The sequence below is a fragment of the Podarcis pityusensis genome (assembly GCF_964106645.2).
Source record: "Podarcis pityusensis genome assembly, chromosome: Z".
Classification (NCBI taxonomy): domain Eukaryota; kingdom Metazoa; phylum Chordata; class Lepidosauria; order Squamata; family Lacertidae; genus Podarcis; species Podarcis pityusensis.
The window spans coordinates 2,870,164-2,892,379 of NC_138044.1; the positions used below are offsets into that span (position 1 = coordinate 2,870,164).

The 22,216-nt window shown below is 45.0% G+C and overlaps 1 protein-coding gene across 1 annotated transcript in view; it reads left to right on the top strand.

Moving 5' to 3' along the window:
• Window positions 1–525: 525 nt before the first annotated feature.
• The window catches only part of ENTPD2 (ectonucleoside triphosphate diphosphohydrolase 2), a 39,468-nt gene continuing 17,777 nt past the window's right edge, over window positions 526–22,216 (top strand). The window contains exon 1 of the mRNA XM_080990949.1: window positions 526–758. Coding sequence (XP_080847075.1) covers window positions 636–758 — 123 coding nt within the window. The 5' untranslated portion in view covers window positions 526–635. The remainder of the gene's footprint in view (window positions 759–22,216) is intronic.

The following is a 22,216-nucleotide window of genomic DNA, read 5'->3' on the forward strand; positions in this document are numbered from 1 at the left end:
ACTTTGGAACTCCCTGCCTGTTGATGGTGCTTTCACCTTACTCTTTGTGGCGCCTGCTAAAAACATACTCGTTTAAAACAATAAACAATAGACTAAAACAGATTAAAACAGCTGGGCAGCCTTGTTTAAACAAGAATGCTTTTAGCAGAATGTTTAAGAAAATGTAACTTTCTGAAAGTTTTAAATTGCTGTTGTTAGTTTTTCCTTATTGTTGATTTATCTTTTTTGTAAGTTGCTTCGATGTTTGTGTGCTGTTGTTGCTGTTTTAACAGTCAAATTTTATGAAACAGACACATTAGCACATAAATCGGCGGTAGCCTGCGCCTGCACAGAGAGTTTCCACCGACCTGCCATCCCCACGCGTGGGGCGCTGATACTTCCCAGGAAGCCCGGTCCAAGCTGACTTGGCAGCTTTGCTAAGAGGAGGAGGAGGAGGAGGAGGAGGAGGAGACTCTCCCCTACCTGCCCAGTCAGGTCCCGCCCCGCCTTCCTTCTCTGGCTGCGCCAGCCTCTTAAGCCGCCCGGTCAGGAAGGAGGAGGAGCTGAGCTTCGGAGCAGCGGCGGAGAACAGGCGAGGCGCATCAGCTCCGGTTTTCGGTTTGCAGCTCCGGTTTTCGGTTTGCCCAAGCCGCGAGATGGGCAGCGGCGGGACCAAGAAGGTGGCGGTGGTTCTAGGCTGTCTGGGCTTGGCGGCGTTCGCGGGCCTCCTGCTCCTCTGCCTGCCAACCAAGGACCTGCGGGAGCCTCCCGCTTTCAAGGTAGGTAGCGCGCGTGCAGCGCCCGGCATAATCCAGACGCCCGGCGTAGCCTCCGCTGCAGCTGGCGTGGAGGTGGTGGGAAGATACCTGAATCGGGGCACAGCTCTGTCTCCTCCAGGAAAAAGAGCATGGGCAGAGGCGCTCAGCTTTGCAAGCTGAGCGGGCTAGGGGCAGCGTTCTGCAGCAGAGCATCTGCCTTATGCGCGGCGGGTCGCAGGCGCAGTTATTGGCATCTCCCAACAGAGCTGGCAGCCTCCCTCGTCTAAGAACTTGGAGAGCTTCCGCCAGCCAGAGCTGGCACTGGCAGCGCTAAGCGCGGCGGACCAGTGGCCTGAACCCAGTATAAGGCGGCTTCCTAGAGCTCCATTCTGATCCAGCTCTTCATTCAGAACAATGGGGACCGGAGCCTTATTTTGGTAGGGGAAGGGCTGTAGGTCAGCCTCAGAGCGCTCGCTTTGCGCGCAGGAAGTTCCTCGTCCGGTCCTTGGCGTTTCCAACGGGCGTCACACGGGGCTCCTGCCAGTCAGTGTCAGAGGACCAGTTCCTCAAACAGGGAGATGGGATGGGATGTCGTTTCTAAGTTCCACTTTTCTGCGGGTGGTGGCAGCGCTTCTCCCCGCCTCGAGTTTCCGAACCCATTTAATGACCTCCAGCTCAAGTCCGAACTCTTGAGCTGAAAGCAAACCAACTTAAATGTTTTATCCAATTGAAGAGTTCAGAAGATGAAATAAAAGGGCCCCATCTAGGATGCAAAGTTGGGAGAGAGCTCAGTGTATTACACAGTTTCCATACGAACCTCTTCATCTTTCCGTTCAAAAGTTGTGAAAAAGTATTTCCAGTTTGTTTTTCGTTTGGGGGGGGGGTGCGCGCGCGCGCGTGTTGAGAGTCATTCGGGACAACGCTCAAATTTTCTGTTATCCTTATTGCTGTTTATTAATTAGCCAACCCCTCATGCTAAGGTTGGCGGGTTACAGCATTAAAACCAATATTTAAAACAACTTAAACTCTTAAAGCAACTTGCAACCATAAAAATATGTTGGGTCCTAAAAACACGCGCCTCGAGTGTTAAAAGCGTTGGTCTTTCATAGGCGTGGGGACGTCTCCTTGCTTTGCGTTCTATTGTCGCGGCGTTTAAGGGTTTGTCGATTTAGATGCGTTTTCCAGGTGGTTTGCTTGCAGGCGGGCAGGGTTAATGGGGTTGAGGAGGGAAGTGGGTCGCTAGGGAGAGGGGATCACTGACTTAGCATCTGCTGGGTGCAATTGGAAGTTCATTCCCACTCCCGAAAATTGACATTGATCTTGTTCTTGAACGGGTGGTGGAGGAAGGGCAGGCTCCTCCTGGGCAGTTTAAAGTTTAGCTTTCTGGTGAACAAGTCCAGCTTTTTGCACTGTAATTCAATGGTAGCAATTTTTAGGAGTTTCGTTGGAACCCAGGGCTGAGCCCCAGGGCTGAATCCAATCTCTCTTCATGGAACGCAACGAAGGATGGTCCTTAAGGCCCTGTCTGTTCTTGGCTCTGGCGCCACCTATTGTTGGTCTCTCTGCTTTCTGAAAGTTTTAAACTGCTGCTGTTAGTTTTTCTTATTGATGATTTTATAATATTGTATTTTTTGTAAGCTGTTTTGAGATTTGGTTGTTGCTTTAACAGTCAAGTGGCAGACAATTTTTCTGGGTGGCCAGCCACCATAGATGAGAAGTGGTGGCTAAAAATGTAACAGTAGCTCTGAGCACATCCAAAGTGCCACCCTGCTTACTCATGCTCTGCTTATTAATTTTTTTATCACCTGTGTTTTAATATTCTTCTGAGATTTTGTACTTAGCAGAGATGACAAAGTTAACATGTTTAATTAAAGAAAAATATTTACTGACATTTATTCAGGACTGGAAACTTCTTATGGACTTTTTGTATGAAAGAGAAAATGCTTGTAATATCTGAATTTGAAGATTTAAAAAATGGTTTATAGAAGATACAATGGTTGGAAATTAATGAGTAAAAACTATATTTACCTGCAGGACAGAGAACCGGGAGTCTTTTTCAGAGAGTATTTCTTTCCCTTTTCACTTTCTTCTTTCATTTATTTCCCTTTCCCCTTTTTTCTTCTTCTTTATTCCTTTTTAGAGTAAACATTTATTTCAGTGTATTATTAAAAAGATATTCTGTACTGGGTATGAACTTTTGTATATCTTTGGGCAAGTATCAATAAATATAATTAAATGGGGGGAGGAAAAATGTTTTGAGATTGTTTGCTTACATCTTTCATTTTCTTCATTTTCAGCTTTTTGGCTATAACCTGTATTTGGCTGACCAATAAAAGTTGTTGTTGTTGAATAACCACACCCAACCTGCAACCCTCTAAAATCAGAGGCTAATATTTCTGAATGTGACAGAATAATTTGAGTACATGATTGAATGCCTATAATCTCTCTGTTGTATTAATTAAATACTTTGTGTTATGTATGTGGGGGGAGGCGAGGGTCCTGGATGGCTTTCCTGGGTGGTAAAACTGGGGTATGTCCAGGGAGCAAATCATCTTCAGTGACAGGAACTCTGAATTGGTACCTTATTTATCAGCACCTATAACACACAAAAAAACCCATGGTACAAATCTTTCAGATTGCACATCACACTTTTTCAAAGCAGAAGGGGTTAAAATGAAGTAAAAGACCATGCATTGTCTCCAGCAAAGTGCCACTGAATGTGCCCATTAATCTAGCATTGGATATTACCCATCTTTACATCTCCTGGTTAATATTAACAAGCTGAGATATTAACAAGAACAACTTCAGAGTGAGTGTTCTTTTAAGAAACAGTGGAAGGAATAAAAAGGGATTGCTGGGTGGACTTAAGGACCCCCTGACCTTGTCCAGCCACCCCTTTTGAAATCAATTATCAACAATTTGAAGGAGGTGTGTGGGGGGGAATCTGCTAAGAAATATTAATGGACTGGATGACAATGCACTTTCTTGCTATCCCTGCAAGGCCTTCAGGGCCTTTGGCATCTGGTCAGGGAGACACAGGTCAACTCATTTAGTTGCAAAGCCTGCTAGGAAAATTTAATGTCCTGTTTTTGGGGAACCCAGTACTGTTGGCCTCCAGTTCCCATCAGCCAGAACTGCCAATGGTCAGGGATGATGGAGTTGTAGTCTGAATGGCCTCAGGTGTTCCTCACACCTGGCCTAGTGGGCAGCTTCGCCCTGTGGTAGAAAAATCCCAGTTTATCACACAGCAGCTCTTTCAAGACCTTTCAGTGGACCAGGGTTTGCACCTGACCCGCCCATCTCAGAAACCAACACCCTCCCAATACTGGCATGGAGTAACGGTTACAATCTTTCTTCCTTTCTACCTCCCTGGAGAGAAAGGCAATCAGTCAGCTCAAGCGCTCCAAAACACTTTAAGAATGCAAGGGTCATCTGTTTAGATCAGGGAGGGCAAGGACTTTGCTGGCATAGAACATCTGCCTGGCATCCACAAGAGCCCAGGTCTAAGGCCTAAGACCACCTTGGGAAGCTGCTGACAGTCGGAGGAGGCTGGATGGACAAAAGGTCTAAAAGGCAGTGTTTGATGTTTAGAACAAGCAATCTGTTTGCTGGAAATAATCCCAGTTTCCGTGCCTCCCTTTTTATGGTGGTTTATTGGATTCGTGTGAGGTATCTTCTTGGGCAGTTTGTAGTTTCTGCTTTGGAGAGATGCCTGATTTTTTAAAAAAAAAAAAAGGCAATAGGAACCATCTTCAAATATTTGGAATGCTATTCTCTCTTGTCTCTTGTTCCAGAGGATAAGAACCCAGATTAGTGGGTGCACATTGCAAGAAAAAAGGCTTTGAACGAAGTGGTAGGCAGTGGAACAGAATGTGGTTTCTCTTCACTGGAGGTTTTAAAGCAGAGGTTAGATGGCCTCCTTTCAGGGTTGTTGTATGAGGAGATTTCCTGCATTAAAGGGGTGTGGGTTGTACTAGACCCATGAGCTTAGCCCCTCATCCATAGCTCCACCCCTCTCTTTTCACAATACAGTGGTACCTCAGGTTACAGACGCTTCAGGTTACAGACTCCGCTAACCCAGAAATAGTACCTCGGGTTAAGAACTTTTCCTTAGGATGTGAACAGAAATTGCGCAGCGGCAGCAGCGGGAGGGCCCATTAGCTAAAGTGGTACCTCAGGTTAGGAACGGACTACCAGAACGAATTAAGTTCTTAACCTGAGGTACCACTCTATACAGTGGTACCTCGTGTTAAGTACTTAATTCGTTCTGGAGGTCCGTTCTTAACCTGAAACTGTTCTTAGCCTGAAGCACCACTTTAGCTAATGGGGCCTCCCGCTGCTGCTAATGGAGCACGATTTCTGTTCTTATCCAGAAGCAAAGTTCTTAACCCGAGGTACTATTTCTGGGTTAGCGGAGTCTGTAACCTGAAGCATATGTAACCCGAGGTACCACTGTACACTCATCAAGGTTCTGCTTGCTCCTTTCATATCTATCAACAACAACAACACAATAGCAAATATAACAACATAAGGAACAACAGTAGCATTTCAGTACTATAAATACTACAAGATTGCATTAATCTTTTCTCACAGAGTTGGTCTTGCTCCTTGGGAACCTCTTCCTTGAACCTTTTCCATCTAGGCATCTGGGCTGGCCCTTTTTTGGGTGCTGAGCACCATGCCAGACAGGCAAGATGCCTTCCATATGATCGCAAATTTCCAGTTACGTTTAGGGCCTATCTGTGTTCCCATCAGCAGGGCAGGTGCAATATCTGCTGTCAGGGAAGATGAGGTGAGGTTAGAGCGGGGAAGCCCTCTTGTGTCATCCACACTGTGGAAACTGTTGCCAAACATGCCTCGTTCCACGTGCATTCCTGCCATAAATAAACACAGGGCAGTGTAGGAGTTCTCCGCCTACCCTCCTGGTTTTTGTTTTTGTTTAAATTGTTTGGGGCACTGCTCCTTATGCCCTCCCCAGAGGAAAGGAGGCAAGAGAGAAAGGTATCCCAGCTATTTGGCAACAAGGATCTATTGTGAAATGGCAATGTGAGCTTAGGAAATGAAGTGGCACATTTAGGCAAGGTCAGGTTAAACATTAAGAATATATATACTTGCTGGTGCAGTTTGCAAATGGAGCGAGGCTGTGTGGAGAGATTGCGAAAGAGACTTCCTTGTAGTCGTCGTTTTCTTCTTTGACCACATTTTTGCACCATGGAAATCTCATACTGTATCTTCCTTGTAGGGCACATACCAGACATGCATAAATTTAAGCAGATCTGCTAGCATTTCCTTTTGTTTATCTCACAGCCCTGCATCGTGACAGAGGCCATTTAGGTGGCTTTCAATGTAGAGAGAAAGAGATATGGTTAGATGATACTGCTGGGCTGGATCTCGCAATGTTCCTGATCACTGGCCACATTAGCTGGTGCTGATGGGATCTAGGTCTGGTCTTGGACTGGGTGGGTGACCACCTGGAAGCCACACCCACCTTGGCTTCTATGATAGCAGTGTCCAGTATGGTTTCAAACTGGATGGGAAACTGTTGAGATCCCTACCTTGCAGGGAATTGGACTAAATGACCCTCTACAGTTTTATGATTCTATGGAAGAAAGAGTCTCTGGATCTTCGCATTTATAGCCAACCATTCTTCCATAGAATCAAAGTATTGTAGAGTTGGAAGGGACCCTGTAAAATGAAGGGGACCTTCCAGATGTAACCTTCCAGATGTTGCTGGATTGCAGCTTCGCTGTTCCCCACCCACTGCTATGTTGAGGCCAAGGCAAAATGGATTCCACAGAGGGTTGAAAGGTAAATAGAACTTCCACATGCAGGGGCAGTCTACCTCTAGGACAGATAGGGCAGACAAACAGTAGATCACCATCAACTGCCACTCCCTGCTTGCCCCTTTTGGGACCTACAGGGCTGGCTAAGTGAGATCATTGCTTTCTGCTCCTGTTAGTGGTTTACCCACTTCCTGCCTCTGGCAGGCTGACATCTCCTGCTGATTTCTGAGGTTGCACTGCCACGACATAGGCTCACTTTTTTTATTATTTCTATTTAAAGGTAGTCAAGATTTCCCACCTGTGAACATGGGATCTGTGGGTCCATAGAAGGGGGATGAACGACAGAGAGGGAGAATTGTGGGTTCATATCTTGCTTCAAGCATTCTCGCTCATCATCCCCTTTAATCTGCACATAGCTGTCAACTTTTCCCTTTTCTTGCGAAGAATCCTATTCGGAATAAGGGAATTTCCCTTAAAAAATGAGAAACGTTGACAGCTATGAATCTGCACCATGGGAAGAGTCACACTGACCTATGTTATGCAGTCACTGGAAAGCTGTTTGAGAAAAGTGAAATAATATAGAGATTGTTCAGGGGAGTTTCTGCTTTTGGTTACATGCATAGGCTGGGTTGCTGTGGGAGCATTGCATTTGGAGAGTCTCCTGGTGGGGCAGGGGGCGGGGGGGGGGGGAGAGGCACGGTCTCCGCATGGGCATCCTGCCTTCCATGCTTGGTATGTAAATCTCTTTAAATCCCTTGGCACCCCAGCCAAGTCTGAGACTGCTGCTTTGCCAGGGCAGGAGAGAGCCTTTTAAGAAGCCTGGGAACAATCTTGCACAATTTTGCTGAGGCTTGCATCCAAAAGCCTGACCTGCATGCACAGAAGCCTTTTGGCACCTTGACTTTGCCGGAGGGGAGATCAGGAAAGCCTTGGGGCTAATTCATGGACTGCATTTGCTAGAGACACTTCCAAGTCATTTGCAAAGTCTAAATCAACAGTAAAAGGATGTGGGGTTTGCATTAACCATGAACCCCTAATCCATTCTTTTTCAGCATGGTTCCCTCCAGATATTATCAGACTCCAGCTCCCATCATGCCTGATCCTTGGCCACACTGGCTGGGGCTGATGGGAGTTGGAGTCCAACAAGGTTTTAGGTGCTTATATCTATTTACAGAACCTTGAATAGCTTTGCTCCAGGGTACTTAAGGCACCACCTGAATATTTGTATCTTATCTCAGTCACTGAGATCATCTGCAGCAGCACTGCTGGTCATTCTCCGGGTTGGTGAAGTTCATATGAAAGCATCAAGAAACTGAGCCAGTCCTGTGGAACACTCTACCACCAAAGAACCAGCAAATTCCTTCCATTTCAACTTTTAAATGTCTGTTGAAAATTTCTATTCCTTCAGGCTTGGAATACATATTTCCACAATAGTTAGCTGATTTCTGATTTTAACCTTTTGGTATGGTTTTTACTGCATGCCTTTACGCACAATTGTTGTAAACGGCTCTGATATATTTAGGAAGAAGCAACTAAGGGTAAGAGCTGTTCAACAGTGGAATGTTCTCCCTTGGGAGATGGTGGACTCTCCTTCCTTGGAGGTTTTTAAGCAGAGGTTGGCTGGCCATCTGTCCTGGATGCTTGAGCTGAGATTCCTGAATTGCAGAACATTGAACCAGATGACCCTAGATGACTCTACAAGTCTATGATTTTATGAATCATCATATGTAAATATTTTTATAAACATCTGGAGGGCCACAGGTTGCCATATGGAGTGCTACTTGATCAGGTTCTGAGCCATTCCAGTCAGCCATGCCCCTCTTTTCCATCCCCACTCTGTCAGTCAGTATCCTTTGACTACTGACCACACTCGGTCTTTATTCAGCAGTTTTTAGGGTTTTCTCTTTCCACCACTCTGACTGCACTGGGGTTTTTCCCCTGGGTATTTTTGTACTTCTCCAAACTTTGGGGCAGCCCCAAGCCTCTTGACCTCCTTCTTGTGGGGGGGGGGTGATGTTATTTTGGCTACCTAAACCTTGACTCTCATAGCCTGAATCTATCAGTCAAAGGAATGATTTGGAACCTTGTTCTGTGATCTCCCAGGACTGATCTCCTCCCATTCCCTTCTGCTCGTTCCTTCCTTCAAGTTTGATGACGCCTCCTCTGGCGTTTCTTCTTCCTTCCTCCAGATTAGCATTCAAGTCACTCAGGAGTTATATAAATGCTGTGCTCTTTCCCTGCTTTCATTCCTGCTTTCCAGCTGGAACTCTCCCTGACTCTCCTGTAACTTTGCCAAAGTGTGACTTCATCTGCAGCCTCCCAAATGAGACAATGAGCAATCCTGAAGCTCTGTTTCTCAATCTCTCTCACTTGGAAGCATTGGTGGCTAGAGCTTTGGGAAGTGACAAAATGTGCTGTCACAAACTGACATGATATCTTAGGAATACAAGGAAGAGCTGGGTCAGGGAAGGGCTGTAGCGCAGTACTAGGGCACCTGCTTTGCCTAAAGAAGGTCTCATGTTCCCCTAATGGCATCTCCAGGTAGGGTGAAACCCTGTAGAGCTGCTGGCAGTCAGTGTAGTGATACTGAACAAGATGCATCCAGTGGTCTGACGGTACAAGGCAGTTAAATGACTACACCCCAGAACAGTTGGCCATAGAGCAAAGCCAGGGGTGACCCTGGACTGAGCCTTAAGTGGTCCCCAGGGCCTGGTGCAACATGTTAACTGTTGCTGGACTGATTGGCAACAGTGATCATAGAGTCATAACTTCACATATGTAAATGGACATCTTCCAGTAACATTCATATGTGACTTCAAAAGTGGAAAGCAGAAATAGCATGGCTTCTGCAAACTATATGTAGGGATGAGCAGTGAGGCAGCCAAGTTTGCTGGTGCTGCTAAATGGTTTAAAACAAAAAGAGTTTGAGAAGAGCTCTGATAGGACCTCTCTAAACTGAGTGAGCGGGTGGTAAAATAGCAGGTGCAATTCACTGTACACAAGTGTAAAGTGAGACACACCAGGGCAAAAGAAATAATAATATTGATTTCATGTTTATCCTCCTGGGTTCCGAGGAATAAATGTGGCCCTCTAGATGCTGCCTTGCAACAAGTTTCAGCATATTTCTGCATTGCAGGGGGCTGGAGTAGATGACCCTTGCAGTCCCTTCCAAATCTACAGTTTATGATCTACGAGTTGCAAGAGTCAAGCAGTATCCTGGAGGGCTTGCAAGAGACTCCAGGTCTTGCCCTTCTTTATTTCAAATCAGGACACAGAGAAGCTGCAGTCAATTCTTCTTCTTCTTGTTCTTCTTTCTGGGAATCCCAGAGATGTTCTTTGCAAAGGTCATTCAGCCGCTGCCAGAATGAGCCCCTGTGCGCTTAGAAAAATTCTTCTCTGTTCTGCAGATTGAGTGCCAGGACTTTTCCAAGAGACTATTGGGCTTGACTTGGGCTTTTTGCAATGCAGCGGGGGCTGTTTTAATGAGGATCTCTTGAATTCATTCTCTCTCACTGGTGTTTCTCTCTCTCTCTCTCTCTCTCTCTCTCTCTCTCTCTCTTTCTCTCTCTCTCTGCCTCTGCAGCTATTTCCTTTCTCAGAGCTTCAAATAATGTTTCCTGCTCAGAGTTCTGGTTGCACCATGACATAGGTGCAAACTCCTAGGGGCCGAGGGATCTTCGCTCCCCCCCCCCCATAAAATATTTGAGGGAGCCCACCCCCCATTGATGGGCATTGCCAGTCAAATGGTGTGCATGTTCCACATCTTGTGATTGATTATATGGGGTGGGGCTTATATGGGGTATAGTGTGGTATCAAAATAGGGCTTCTTTTTTTGGCACAATATGGATAGACGTCTTTTCAAAATTTGAGGAAGAGGATTGGCTATATTTTACAAAAACTATACCAATCAGTATTCCTTTATTGAATCCATCAAAACTTATTTATACTGTTGAATTTATCTTAATGCTACCAGCGTTTTCAGCTATACATAATTATTTTCCATACATTAAATAAACGTTTTCCAATCTTCTTTAAACACATGTTCTTCTTGTTGTCTTATTCTATATGTTAAGTCTGCAAGTTGTGCATATTCTGTCAACTTAAGTTGCCATTCTTCTTTGGTTGGGACTTCGCACGTTTTCCATTTGGGGGCTAACAAAACACAAGCTGCAGTTGTAGCATACATAAATAACCTTTTTTGATACCTGGGGATTCCAGTCTGAATTATCCCCAACAGAAAGAACTCTGTTTTTTGGGGGGGGAAGAACCTTTAAACACCCCCCCCCCAATTCATTATAGATCATTTCCCAATACTCTTTTACTGGGGCTGATGGGAGCTGTAGTCTAAAACCTCAGGAGGGCACCAGGTTAGTGAAGGCTGGTCAAGAGGGTAGCTCAGGTGACCCATGTAATGTTGGGGTGTCTTTCACCCCAGTTTCTTCCATTCTTAGAGCCAGCCAATTAGCCTTGATGGCCCATTGTCTATCCTGCCATGACAATGAATTGCAATGGCTTGGTCACTAGGTGTGGGTAAATGGTTAAAAGCTTGAACTTGGAGTTCATGCAAGCACCTTGCAAAATTTGCTATATAAGGGCATTCTCTGTAGCGGAAACATAAACCCACTCTGCCACCTCCAGCTTTCAGTTTAAGATGCGTTGTGAAGATGAAAGGAAACATTTTCTTTTTTTTAAAAAAAATAATATTTATTGCTTTTCCAACGATTTAAACACTACAAAAACAATACAATACAATACAAAAACACTACGTAACATTGACACATTAAACACATTAAACTAACAAAACAAAACAAAAACAGTTTAAAATAAATCAAACAATTTCAATATCTTATCTTTCATTCACTTATTTCAACGACCTCCTCACACCTCCCTTTTTGTATTCCACTTCTGTTAATTGTTTCAGCAATTCCTTTCCATCTTCCTCTGTTTTCTATCCTATAATTATCTTAACACATTCTAACCTTATTTTTCCTTTAATACTCTATTAATCTATTTATACTTATTTCCTTATAACATTTCTACTAAAGCCATATAACTTCATTCCAACATTTTTCTAACATTCATTAATTTTACAATATTTCTGTAGATAGTCTTTAAACTTTTTCCAGTCTTCTTCCACCAATTCTTCTCCCTGGTCTCGGATTCTGCCAGTCATTTCCGCCATTTCCATATAGTCCATCAACTTCATCTGCCATTCTTCCCGGGTGGGTAAATCTTGTGTCTTCCAATACTTCGCGATGAGTATTCTTGCTGCTGTTGCATACATAAAAAAAGTTCTATCCTTCTTTGGCACCAATTGGCCGACCATGCCCAGTTGGAAGGCCTCTGGTTTCTTCAAAAAGGTATATTTAAATACCTTTTTCATTTCATTATAAATCATCTCCCAGTATGTCTTAATCCTTGGGCATGTCCACCAAAGGTGAAAGAATGTACCTTCAGTCTCATTACATTTCCAACATTTATTGTCGGGCAAATGGTAAATTTTTGCAAGCTTGACTGGTGTCATGTACCACCTATAAATCATTTTCATTAAATTTTCTCTTAAGGCATTACATGCTGTGAATTTCACACCTGTGGTCCATAACTGTTCCCAGTCAGCCATCATTATATTATGTCCAACATCTTGTGCCCATTTAATCATAGCTGATTTCACCGTTTCATCCTGAGTGTTCCATTTCAACAGCAAGTTATACATTCTTGACAAATTCTTGATTTTTGGATCTAACAGTTCTGTTTCCAATTTTGATTTTTCCACCTGGAAACCAACTTTTTTGTCCAAATTGTATGCCTCCATTATTTGGTAATAATGGAGCCAATCTCACACTTTATTTTTCAATTTTTCAAAACTCTGCAGTTTTAGTCTGTCTCCATCTTTTTCCAGAATTTCCCAATATTTCAGCCAAAGGAAACATTTTCTTGGTGGTGTAAAGAAATTCAGAATCTAGCTTTGGGTCTCTCTCTCTCTAACTACTGATTGTTTTCTCTTCTTGGGGGGTCTTCTGAGATCCTTCTGCTGCTGGTTTACAACCCAAGCCCCCCCCCCAAGGCCCCCAATGATTAGAGTACAGCAATTCAAGGAAAACCAAAACCTCCTGGGGCCACTGTTAATCACAATTCAATACCAAACCATGTGGGAAGTTGTCTCCCCTGTGGCTCTGCGAAAGTTGCTGCTCTGAGTTGGCATCCGTTCAGTTGCTCTTCTCCAGGAAGTGGAAGCTTCCAGGAAGTGGGGAGACAAGTCTAACATACTCCACATTCTAAGGATAGATCACAACTAATAAATGCTTTTTGTGCGGTGATGGGAAGCAGCATTTCCTTAGATTTGGACATGCTAGCCACAAAAGTAAGGTAGCAATGCTAATCGTGGACCCCTCTGCATTTCCAACTTTACTATAAGAAGACATTAGTTAAAAGATACCCTTCGAAAATCTAAGGGCATATTGGCATTCCTACCACCACACGTACATACATGTCCCCTCCCCACCCAGTATCTTGCATTCCCTCCAGCAATTAAGCGATGGGAGATCACAAATGCAACTAAGGGCAGACAGGGTCATGAACCAGGGGAGGCAGATGCATGGAGCAGAGGTCTAGCCATCATGGCTAACAGCCATTGGCAGGTGGAACCACCAGGCAGTATGCCTTTTGAACAACTACTGCAGGGGCCAGATCATTGATCCACCATGCTCACTGTTGTCTGCACTGACACTCTCCAGAATTCCAGCTTGTGGCTGTTCCCAGCCCTGCCTGGAAATGCCCAGGATTAAACCTGGGAGGATTTTCTGAGGCAAAATGGTTGGCCATTGTACGAAAACAGGATACTGGACTAGATGGACCAGAGTCCGATTCAGCAAGGCTCATCTTACATCCTTATGCTTGTTAAATGGAGCCTCCATTTGCAGAGGCAGTCTGCCTCTGAAAGCAGATGCTGGAAAACCAGCGAAAGGAGGCTCTTGCCTTTATGCCCTGCTCATCCTGATTGGCTGCTGGAGGTATGGGTTTAGATGGATCTTTGGCCAGATCCAGCAAGGCTCCTCTTAGGATATGTTGTTGCTATTTGCACACACACCCCCCTCTCCCGAATGCGCCAGCTTTCCAAGAACTCTGTGATCTTTACAAGTCATGCATCTGGCAGTCCGAAGCATGTATTGTTTTGGAATTTGCAAGAGTCCAAGTCCCAACTCTAGATTTTTCCACCTAAAGGAGGGTGATAAAAAAACAGACTTCTCTCCAGGCTCTTTTGCGGGGGCCTGTCAAGGAAGCGGGGTTGGGGTTGGAGGGGGGTGTTCCTGGCTGAGGTTTGACCTACAGATGTGCAGGCTGGGAAATGGGCTGCTCTCTGTTGCTGAGCTCACAATACGCTGTTTACGGAAAAATTGGCATTGTGAATCTTGTAGCTAAATAAGCTCCAGGGGAGCCTTGCTTAAAAACGGGAGGAGAGGCTGGACTGTGGAACAAGGCAGGAGGCATAGATGACTATCAGATGTACAAGGGAACATGGGCTGGCAGTCGGTCTGAATGTCCCCTTTTGGCTTGGAGTGGTCAGAGGTTATGGGAAAGAGATTTCAAGGGGCGGATGCTGGTCCTGCAATAGGCGGAACCAATGTACAAACTGTGGAGGCAAAGCAAGCGAGCTGCTCTGAGTTTTTACCGTATTTTTTGCTCTATAAGACTCACTTTTTCCCTCCTAAAAAGTAAGGGGAAATGTGTGTGCGTCTTATGGAGCAAATGCAGGCTGCGTAGCTATCCCAGAAGCCAGAACAGCAAGAGGGATCACTGCTTTCACTGTGCAGCGATCCCTCTTGCTATTCTGGCTTCTGGGATTCAGAATATTTTTTTTCTTGTTTTCCTCTTCCAAAAACTAGGTGCGTCTTGTGGTCTGGTGCGTCTTATAGAGCAAAAAATACGGTAATTCCCTCCGCCCCTGACTCCAGCCAAACTGCTTTGGAAATCATAGAACTGTAGAGTTGGAAGATATTGGTCATCTAGTCCAAACCCCTGCAATGCAGGTACCAAAAAAAAATGAAGAAGGCCAACCTCCTGCATGAAACCATCACCATTTGCACGCACACATATTACACAAATGTCCTGGAGTGTTTGCAAACATTCCTCTCAGGTGTATGGTGTCTGTCATAGAATGTTGGCCAACTGGAGCCTGCTTCTGTGAGTTTGGATATAGCTGTCATGAATCTTAAATCTGAATTGGATCTTAAGTTCAATTCCACATCAGCCTGCTATTTGTTCTTTAAGTTCTCATGAAAATTCATTGGTATTTTAATGCCAATTTTTCCTAATATATTCATCTTTATATAGAGCTTTGCCCAACATTTTTTTTTTTTTTTTTTTTTTGCAAAGCACATCTTCTCTAATGTTTGGCATCTTGGATGTCACTGCTACGAATACAGGCACACTGTTCCACACACTTTACCCAGTCTTATGCAATTTTGTGCACATTGCTGGACTGGAGGAGAATGGCATTGCATAATTCAGAGGAACATAAATTTTGGAGGATGGCTGTGTTTTTGTCTGCATATTTTTCGAGAAAGCAGAAATTAGGCAGGCTTACCTTTAAAGGTGATCTGGATGGAATTTCTCCCCCATCCTGAATAGTTGTCAAGACAGAGCTAGGCACTACTAGGGTAAGTGAGGTGCCAGGACTTGTTTGGAAGGAAACTGAAGCAGCGTTACCAGTTACAAGGCATTTTTTGCTTGCTCTGGATACTGTCATGTTGTCTGGGCAGCCTCTTTAGGACAATCAAGTTATTGCTTGAATGCAAACCGGCAAGTCTCGCCCTAGAAAATTAACTGCCCTTGAGGTGTGTATTAAGTAATCAGAAGGCATTAAGAAATAAAACCCTTTTGCAAGAATCTCCACCAGATTTTTGACACAGAACTGGATCGTCCAGGTTCTCTGCAAAGTGGAAGGTGAAAGGCTGGTGCTATGTGTGCATTGTTGCAAATTTGAGAACGTTATCCAAAGAAGAGCCCTGCAGCAGCTGGATCAGACCAGAGGGGCCCATCTAGTCCAGTATCCTCTTCTCACAGTGGTCAACCAGAGGCTCATTATGGGAAGTGTGCAAGCAGGGCCTGAATTCAACAGCAGCTCACTCCCCACTTGCAATTCCAAGCAACTGGTACTGCCTACAAAAGCAATGATGGGTTTAGTTTGGATGTAATCTGAGGGTCCCTTATAGTCCTGTGATTCTTGGCTGCATTTTGTTCACCAGGAGAGGGTTTACAGAACAAGGAAGACCTCCAGGGATTATCTTGCTGGTTCTGAGACAGTGTTCAGCTGCCCTGCCTTTTGACATGGAAGCATGTTCCATCAACAGATGGGCTCTTCTGAAAGGAGGTCATTTGAGAACCAGAGAATCATAGAATTGTATTATTGTTGATGACTTCTGGGAAGAAGGAATGGCAGTTTAGCTGTCTCTCTGTTAGCTCAGTCTTCTGGTGTAGGGAAAGCAGACAGAGGTTTTTTGCTCATCGTACTAGAAAAAAACATTTTACCACCCCTGGCGGGAACGCATTCCAATATGAGGGTTTTGGTCTGATGCGCATAAGGAACTGCTACTGGTGCTACAGGTGATAATACAGAATTATTTTTGCTGTCTATGTTTATGGGGCATAACAAGGATATCAGGTCTAAGGACTTGATTCCGCATTTGCTAATTGCAGCTGGATGAGCGGCCGCTTGACACAGGTAAGATTTTGATAACCTAAACTTACCATCCTGGTCCAGAAGGATTTGGACTTTAGCAACAGCAGAGAAAATGATGCAGTAAATCAGCTTTATGCAAGGAAAAGGAAAACCACAATAATTTTGCCTGTTTCGTAAGTCAAAGACTTACAAAAGACTTACAAAAGTCAAAGACTTACAAAACACACAACAATGGCAGTTATGAACATTTGGCAACTTTAATATACTTAATGTGAACTCTGGGACTGTTTAATCTTTTATTCTTTGAGGTCATGGTGTGCCTTGTCCTTTTCTTGCATTTCCCCCCTTTTTAATTTCTATTTTATTGTTTTTCTTTTGCATAAATAAACTGGCAGATCCAATGAAGGTGAATCTTGGAAGATTATGGACAGACAAAAGAGAGTAGTTCACTCAGGGCAAAGTTAAACTTAAACTCTGAACTTCCCTCCCAGAAGGAGGAGGATGGCTTTAAAAGGGGTGTGTGCACAAATTCATGGAGGATCAGACTCTCAGAGGCAACCAGCCACAATGGCTGTGTTCTACCTCCATTGCCAGAGGCTGCATGTCTCCAAATGCTGGGACTTGCAGGTAGGGAGGCTGCTGTTGTGCCCAGGTTCTACTTGTGGGCTTCCCATTTGGCTGGCCACTGTGACAAGAGGATGCTGGCTCGGATGAGCCTTTGGCCTGATCCATGAGGGTTCATCTTCTGACGTCCTCATGTTTCTGAGTCAGACTACCATTCCACCCAGCCAACCATTGTCCCTACTCTGCTTGGCAGTGATTCTCCAGGGCAGTGAGCAGAGAGAGCAATTTCCAGAGCTGATGCAGACATTGAACGTGGGACCTCTTCTGCTTGCAAAGCATGTCATCTGCCACTGAGTGCTAGCCCCAAACGAGGGCTGGCAATCATGAGCTGGCACCACTGGGCACTTTCCAATGCACACACCTCCAAAGGAGGGCTGCTGCCTCTCGTTGTTGCTGCCTGTTTCTCACTCTGAAGTAGCACAGGAGGGTCCAGAAGGTGAGCAAGCTGCCTCTGTTTCCCTTGCCATCTCTGACTGAGCTTTTCTGTGGACTGGACATCATCAGTGGTGGGAGGTTCACCTAGGAAGAGCCCACCCATCTCAAAATCTGGAGCTGGCCCTGTCCCAAATCCCGCTAATGGAGCTGGTTCCAGGTGCCTCGGCAGTGTGGGTTTAGCCTGAGAGGTCAAGAGAGGGAGTTTTCAAGATGGCTTTGCAAGGCTTCGGTCTCCTTATCACTAGTTGACAGAGAAGAGCCTTCTTTGCATCCTTGGGTTCCGTGGGGCAGCCTCATTGCCTTGTGGAGCTGGACAATAGCCAGCCGCCACCATCCTTCAGTGGCAAAGCACAAGCTGCTATTTCATTCCATTGTGCGCTGTTACTTGTTGGAACGTGAAGGCTTATCTCCCTCCCATTTAATAATGCTTTTTGTTTCTTTCATGTAGAGCACTTATGTCCCAAGTGCTTGTGCTTGCTGGCCAGAAAGGCTCTTTTCTTTTCTTTCTTTCTTTTTGTGATATGATACTTTATTTATAATTCAACATTAACAAAGGGGGGGGGGGAACCACAGTAGTTGCTACATCAATTCCTTTACAATTAACCAATCTTAACAATATATAAATAGTAATTTTTAAAAAAATTACATAACATCACTTTTAACTTACTGAGGTTTTCATATTACACTTTTGTCTCTTTCTTAACATATCAAAAAGAGAAAGACCAAGAAGGGAAACAGAAAGAAAGAAAAAAGAAGAAGGGGGAGGGAGGGAGGGGAGGGGAGGGAGAAGAAAAATAAAACAGAGCTCTCAGAGTAGCTGACACACACTCAGTTAAAACTAGACAGTCCCTGTCTACAGGCTTGCAGTCTAAAGAACAGAATATAACATGGCACACAAAGGACAAGGGGGTGGGAATCAAACTCAGGCGCCAACTCCTAAACAGTTGTTTCTGTAATGACCAAATGCTGGCGCTGTTCAAGGGAAGGAGGTGCTTAGTGCAGCTGGTCTTTCGGCAAAGCATCCCATGTCTCCTGCTGAGGCAGCCTGATGGAATGGCTGCCCCCAGGGGACGGCTGAGGGAGAGGAGGAAGGAATATGTGTCCAAGGATTCCGTTCATGCTGATAGTATGAGCTGTTGTTGTTGTTTTCTTAGTGGGCCAGGGCAGTTTTCTGTGGTTCCATGAACAAAAGCCTGCGGCCCTCCTGATGGCTGTGTTGGCAGGGGCTGATGGGAGATGTAGTCCAAAATGGCGGTGGGTGGGTGGGGACTCCAAGTTGGCAAAGGCTGGAAGAAACCTGCCCATTGGACACGGGAGCAAGCCCAAATACAGAAGAACAGCCAAGTAGTGAAGTATTGGGTTTCTATATTGCTGTAAGATTCCCAAGAAATGTTTATTGATGGGTAGCTAAATAAAATAATAGAATCTTAGAGCTGGAAAGGACCCCAAGGGTCATCTAGTCCCTCCCCCCACAATGCAGGAATCACAGCTAAAGAATCCCTGACAGGTGGCTATCCAAACTTTCTTTGAACATCTCAACTGAAGGAGAGTCTACCACCTTTCAAGGGAGCCTGTTCCATTGCCAAATGGACCTTACTGCCAGAAAGCTCTTCCTGATGGTTAGTCGACATCTCCTTTTTTGTTGTTTAAATCCATTGGTTTGGGTCCTACCCTCCGGAGCAGCAGAAAACAAGCTTGCTCCATCCTCCCTGTAGATATTTGAAGATGGCTATCCTGTCATCTCTCAGTCTCCTCTTTTCCAAGCTAAACATACACAGCACCTTCAACCACTCCTCATAAGGCTCAGTTTCCAGGCCCTTGATCATCTTGGTTGCCCTTCTCTGCATGACTTCCAGTTTGCCAATATCCTTCTTAAATTGTGGTACCCAGATCTGGACGCAGGACTCCAGGTGTGGTCTGACCAAGGCAGAACAGAGCAAGACTAGTACTTCCCTTGATTTGGATGCTTCTATTGATGCAGCCTAGAATTGCATTGGCCTTTTTAAAAGTTTTGGTTACTTTGAGTTGCCAATAGCATCCCGCTGCCTGTGCCTTACAAAGTTCAGCTGATACAACTGCAGCAAAATTGACCCAGTGGGTCTCTTCCTACATTCCCATATGCCCCACAGGACAGATAATCTGAATTTCTGAGAAGGGGGAAACAGAAGGGTTAACTGGGAAGAAAATTCTCAGATGCTTCCGGTTGCTCCCTAGCGTGCCCTTACAGGCAGGGGCCTCTCTTTTTTTAAGCGCTCTGTTCCTTTGATGGCAGCTTTCTAAATAAATAATAGTTTATCTTTCTGTGTAAGTTTTTAAGTTGCCAATAATGCAATTGTGGCAAAATCTTGAGGGCCATTCTTCTAAGTGGGGAGGGCAATTTGAAGCAAGTGCATTTCATTATGTATTCTTCTAATCAGGGAGAACGATTTGACGCAAATGCACTTGATGATAGAATTGTAGGGTTGGAAGGGACCCAAAGGGTCATCTAGTCCCACTGCCTTCTTTCTACCCGGCCTTTTGGCAGACATTGCTGGACTTTGCCATCTGGGAATGGATCTGAGATTGCCTGGCAAATGGAATCTTTCCTACCCCCCTCCAAGCTTCTTATCATCATCATCATCATCATCATCATCATCATCATCATTTATTATTTATACCCCGCCCATCTGGCTAGGCCTCCCCAGCCACTCTGGGCAGCCCTCAACAAAATATCAAAACATAGTAATGCATCAAACATTAAAAGCTTCCCTAAACAGGGCTGCCTTCAGATGTCTTCTAAAAGTCTGGTAGTTGTTTTTCTCTTTGACATCTGGTGGGAGGGCGTTCCACAGGGCGGGCACCACTACTGAGAAGGCCCTCTGCCTGGTTCCCTGTAGCTTGGCTTCTCGCAGCGAGGGAACCACCAGAAAGCCCTCGGCGCTGGACCTCAGTGTCCGGGTAGAACGATGGGGGTGGAGACGTTCCTTCAGATATACTGGACCAAGGCTTATCAGAAGTTCCTGCTAACTCAGGGGTCTACCAGGGAGTTGTGAGTTCAGCACCACATTCTGGGTGCATGGCTTTGGTGTGTCAAAGGCCCCTGCACCGCACAAGGAAATTCTCTGGGCAAACGCTCTCCAGCTCCCAAACAGTTTAACACCAAGTAGTAGTAATAATCAATTATTCCATTGCTGTTCTTGTGCTCATCGCTTCTCTATTAGCTTCAGGATTCCTCACCTGTAATATAGGTGTATGGATCAATTCAGGGGCATTGATGCCCTGCCCTCTTTTGCAGTGGGCACTGGATCTCTTGCCCCTCCATCCCTTTAGTGGTGCAACTCCTGCTTTGCGTAAAAAGCTCACAAGTTCAGCCTCCAGTGGCATCTCTAGGCAGCGCTAGGAGAATCTCCCTGCCTGATGGGTCCCTGCCAGTCAGTGTAGGCAGTATTGAGCTGTATAGACTGCATAGTCTAATTATTGACAGTGCGGTATAATTTTTTTATGCCCTCATGAAAACTCAACAGTGTCTCAGTGCACCTTTCTCCTTAATATATGCATTTCTGTATGTAGTTTTCCTAATACAATGCATTTTGTTTTGTACGTTACACTGTGAATTATTTAATGCGCACTTCCCCCTGATATATGCATATTTGTGCATGGTTTTCAGTTTGGCCTTTTTGATTGGCCAAAAGGCTGCACTGCAAGATTCAGGGAAACTAAGGTTCTGATACCCAGAACTGTTTCAGTTCCCTTCTTGCTTTGGGAAATGTGAATTGGGTAGGTTTGCATTTACATGAGGACCGAATTCCTCCTGCATCTCTCATTGGTGATGGGTGTTCCCCTTCTCCACCCCCTGCAGAAGCCTTGTGTGTTTCAGTTCCCTGTTCTTCATGGGCATTTGGTGGGGTTTGCCTTGGCAAGCAGGAGGGAGAAGAAAGGACCTATTTATAGAATGGCTGTTCAGTCCATAGATGGTCAAAAGGACAGGAACCGTTGAGAACCCTGCCGTTCTCCTGCCATGGTCTGTTTTGAGAAGGAGCTCTGGGTCTCTCTGCTCAGGTGACAGCTGAATCTTTCCTGACGCTCTCTGGCAAAGAGCAAAGTCCAGGATATCAGCTCTGAAGTGAGTAGCCTTGTAATCCCTGTATGGAAATCCTGCACTTGAAGCACAGTTAAGTGTGGACAAAGCTCAGTTTGCATTTTAAAAGACAGGGGTGTGGCGGCTCCATTCCCCATCCCAAACCAACAGGAGTCCTGTCGCTTAAACCAAGGTATATGAGAGCTGCCTGCTGGTATTCAGAAGAGAGATGGTGGCACTTTGCATGTGCTCAGAGGCTACTCTCCTTGCTCAGAGAAACACAATGGGATCCAGCCCCCAGGGGATCCGCATTCAGTCCTGGTTCCTTTCTGTGTGTGCATTTGGAAAGCCTTTACCTATGTCCTCTCTAAATTAAATTAAATTAAATTAATTCAAATTAAATTAATTAATTCAAATTCAATTAAATAAATTATATTTATTTTATATATTCATTATTTATTTTTTAATTCTACCATCATTCTTGGGGCTGCATGCATAGTTTTCATAGAACCATAATGTTGGGAGGGACCCCAAGGGTCATCTAGTCCAACCCGCTGCAATGCAGGAACCACAGCTAAACTATTCATGACAGACGGCCATCCAGCCTCTGTTTAAAAGCCTCCAATGAAGGAGAGCCCAGAAAGTCATCAGGTACCCACTTCACTTCCTCACATCAACCCTGCAAGGTAGGGGGCGAGAGAGAAAGGAGTGACTGTCCTAAATGTCACCCCGTGAGTTTCATGATTGAGGGAGGGACTGTAACAGTAAGGGTGGGGGCTTTTAGGGGATAACCACCATCCAGGAATTATACTTACCCCCTCCCCCACAACTTTCTTAATTTTTATTTTATCTCACCATTTGCTCCTAAACCGGAAGTGAAAGAAGCTCTGCAAGGCAGGGA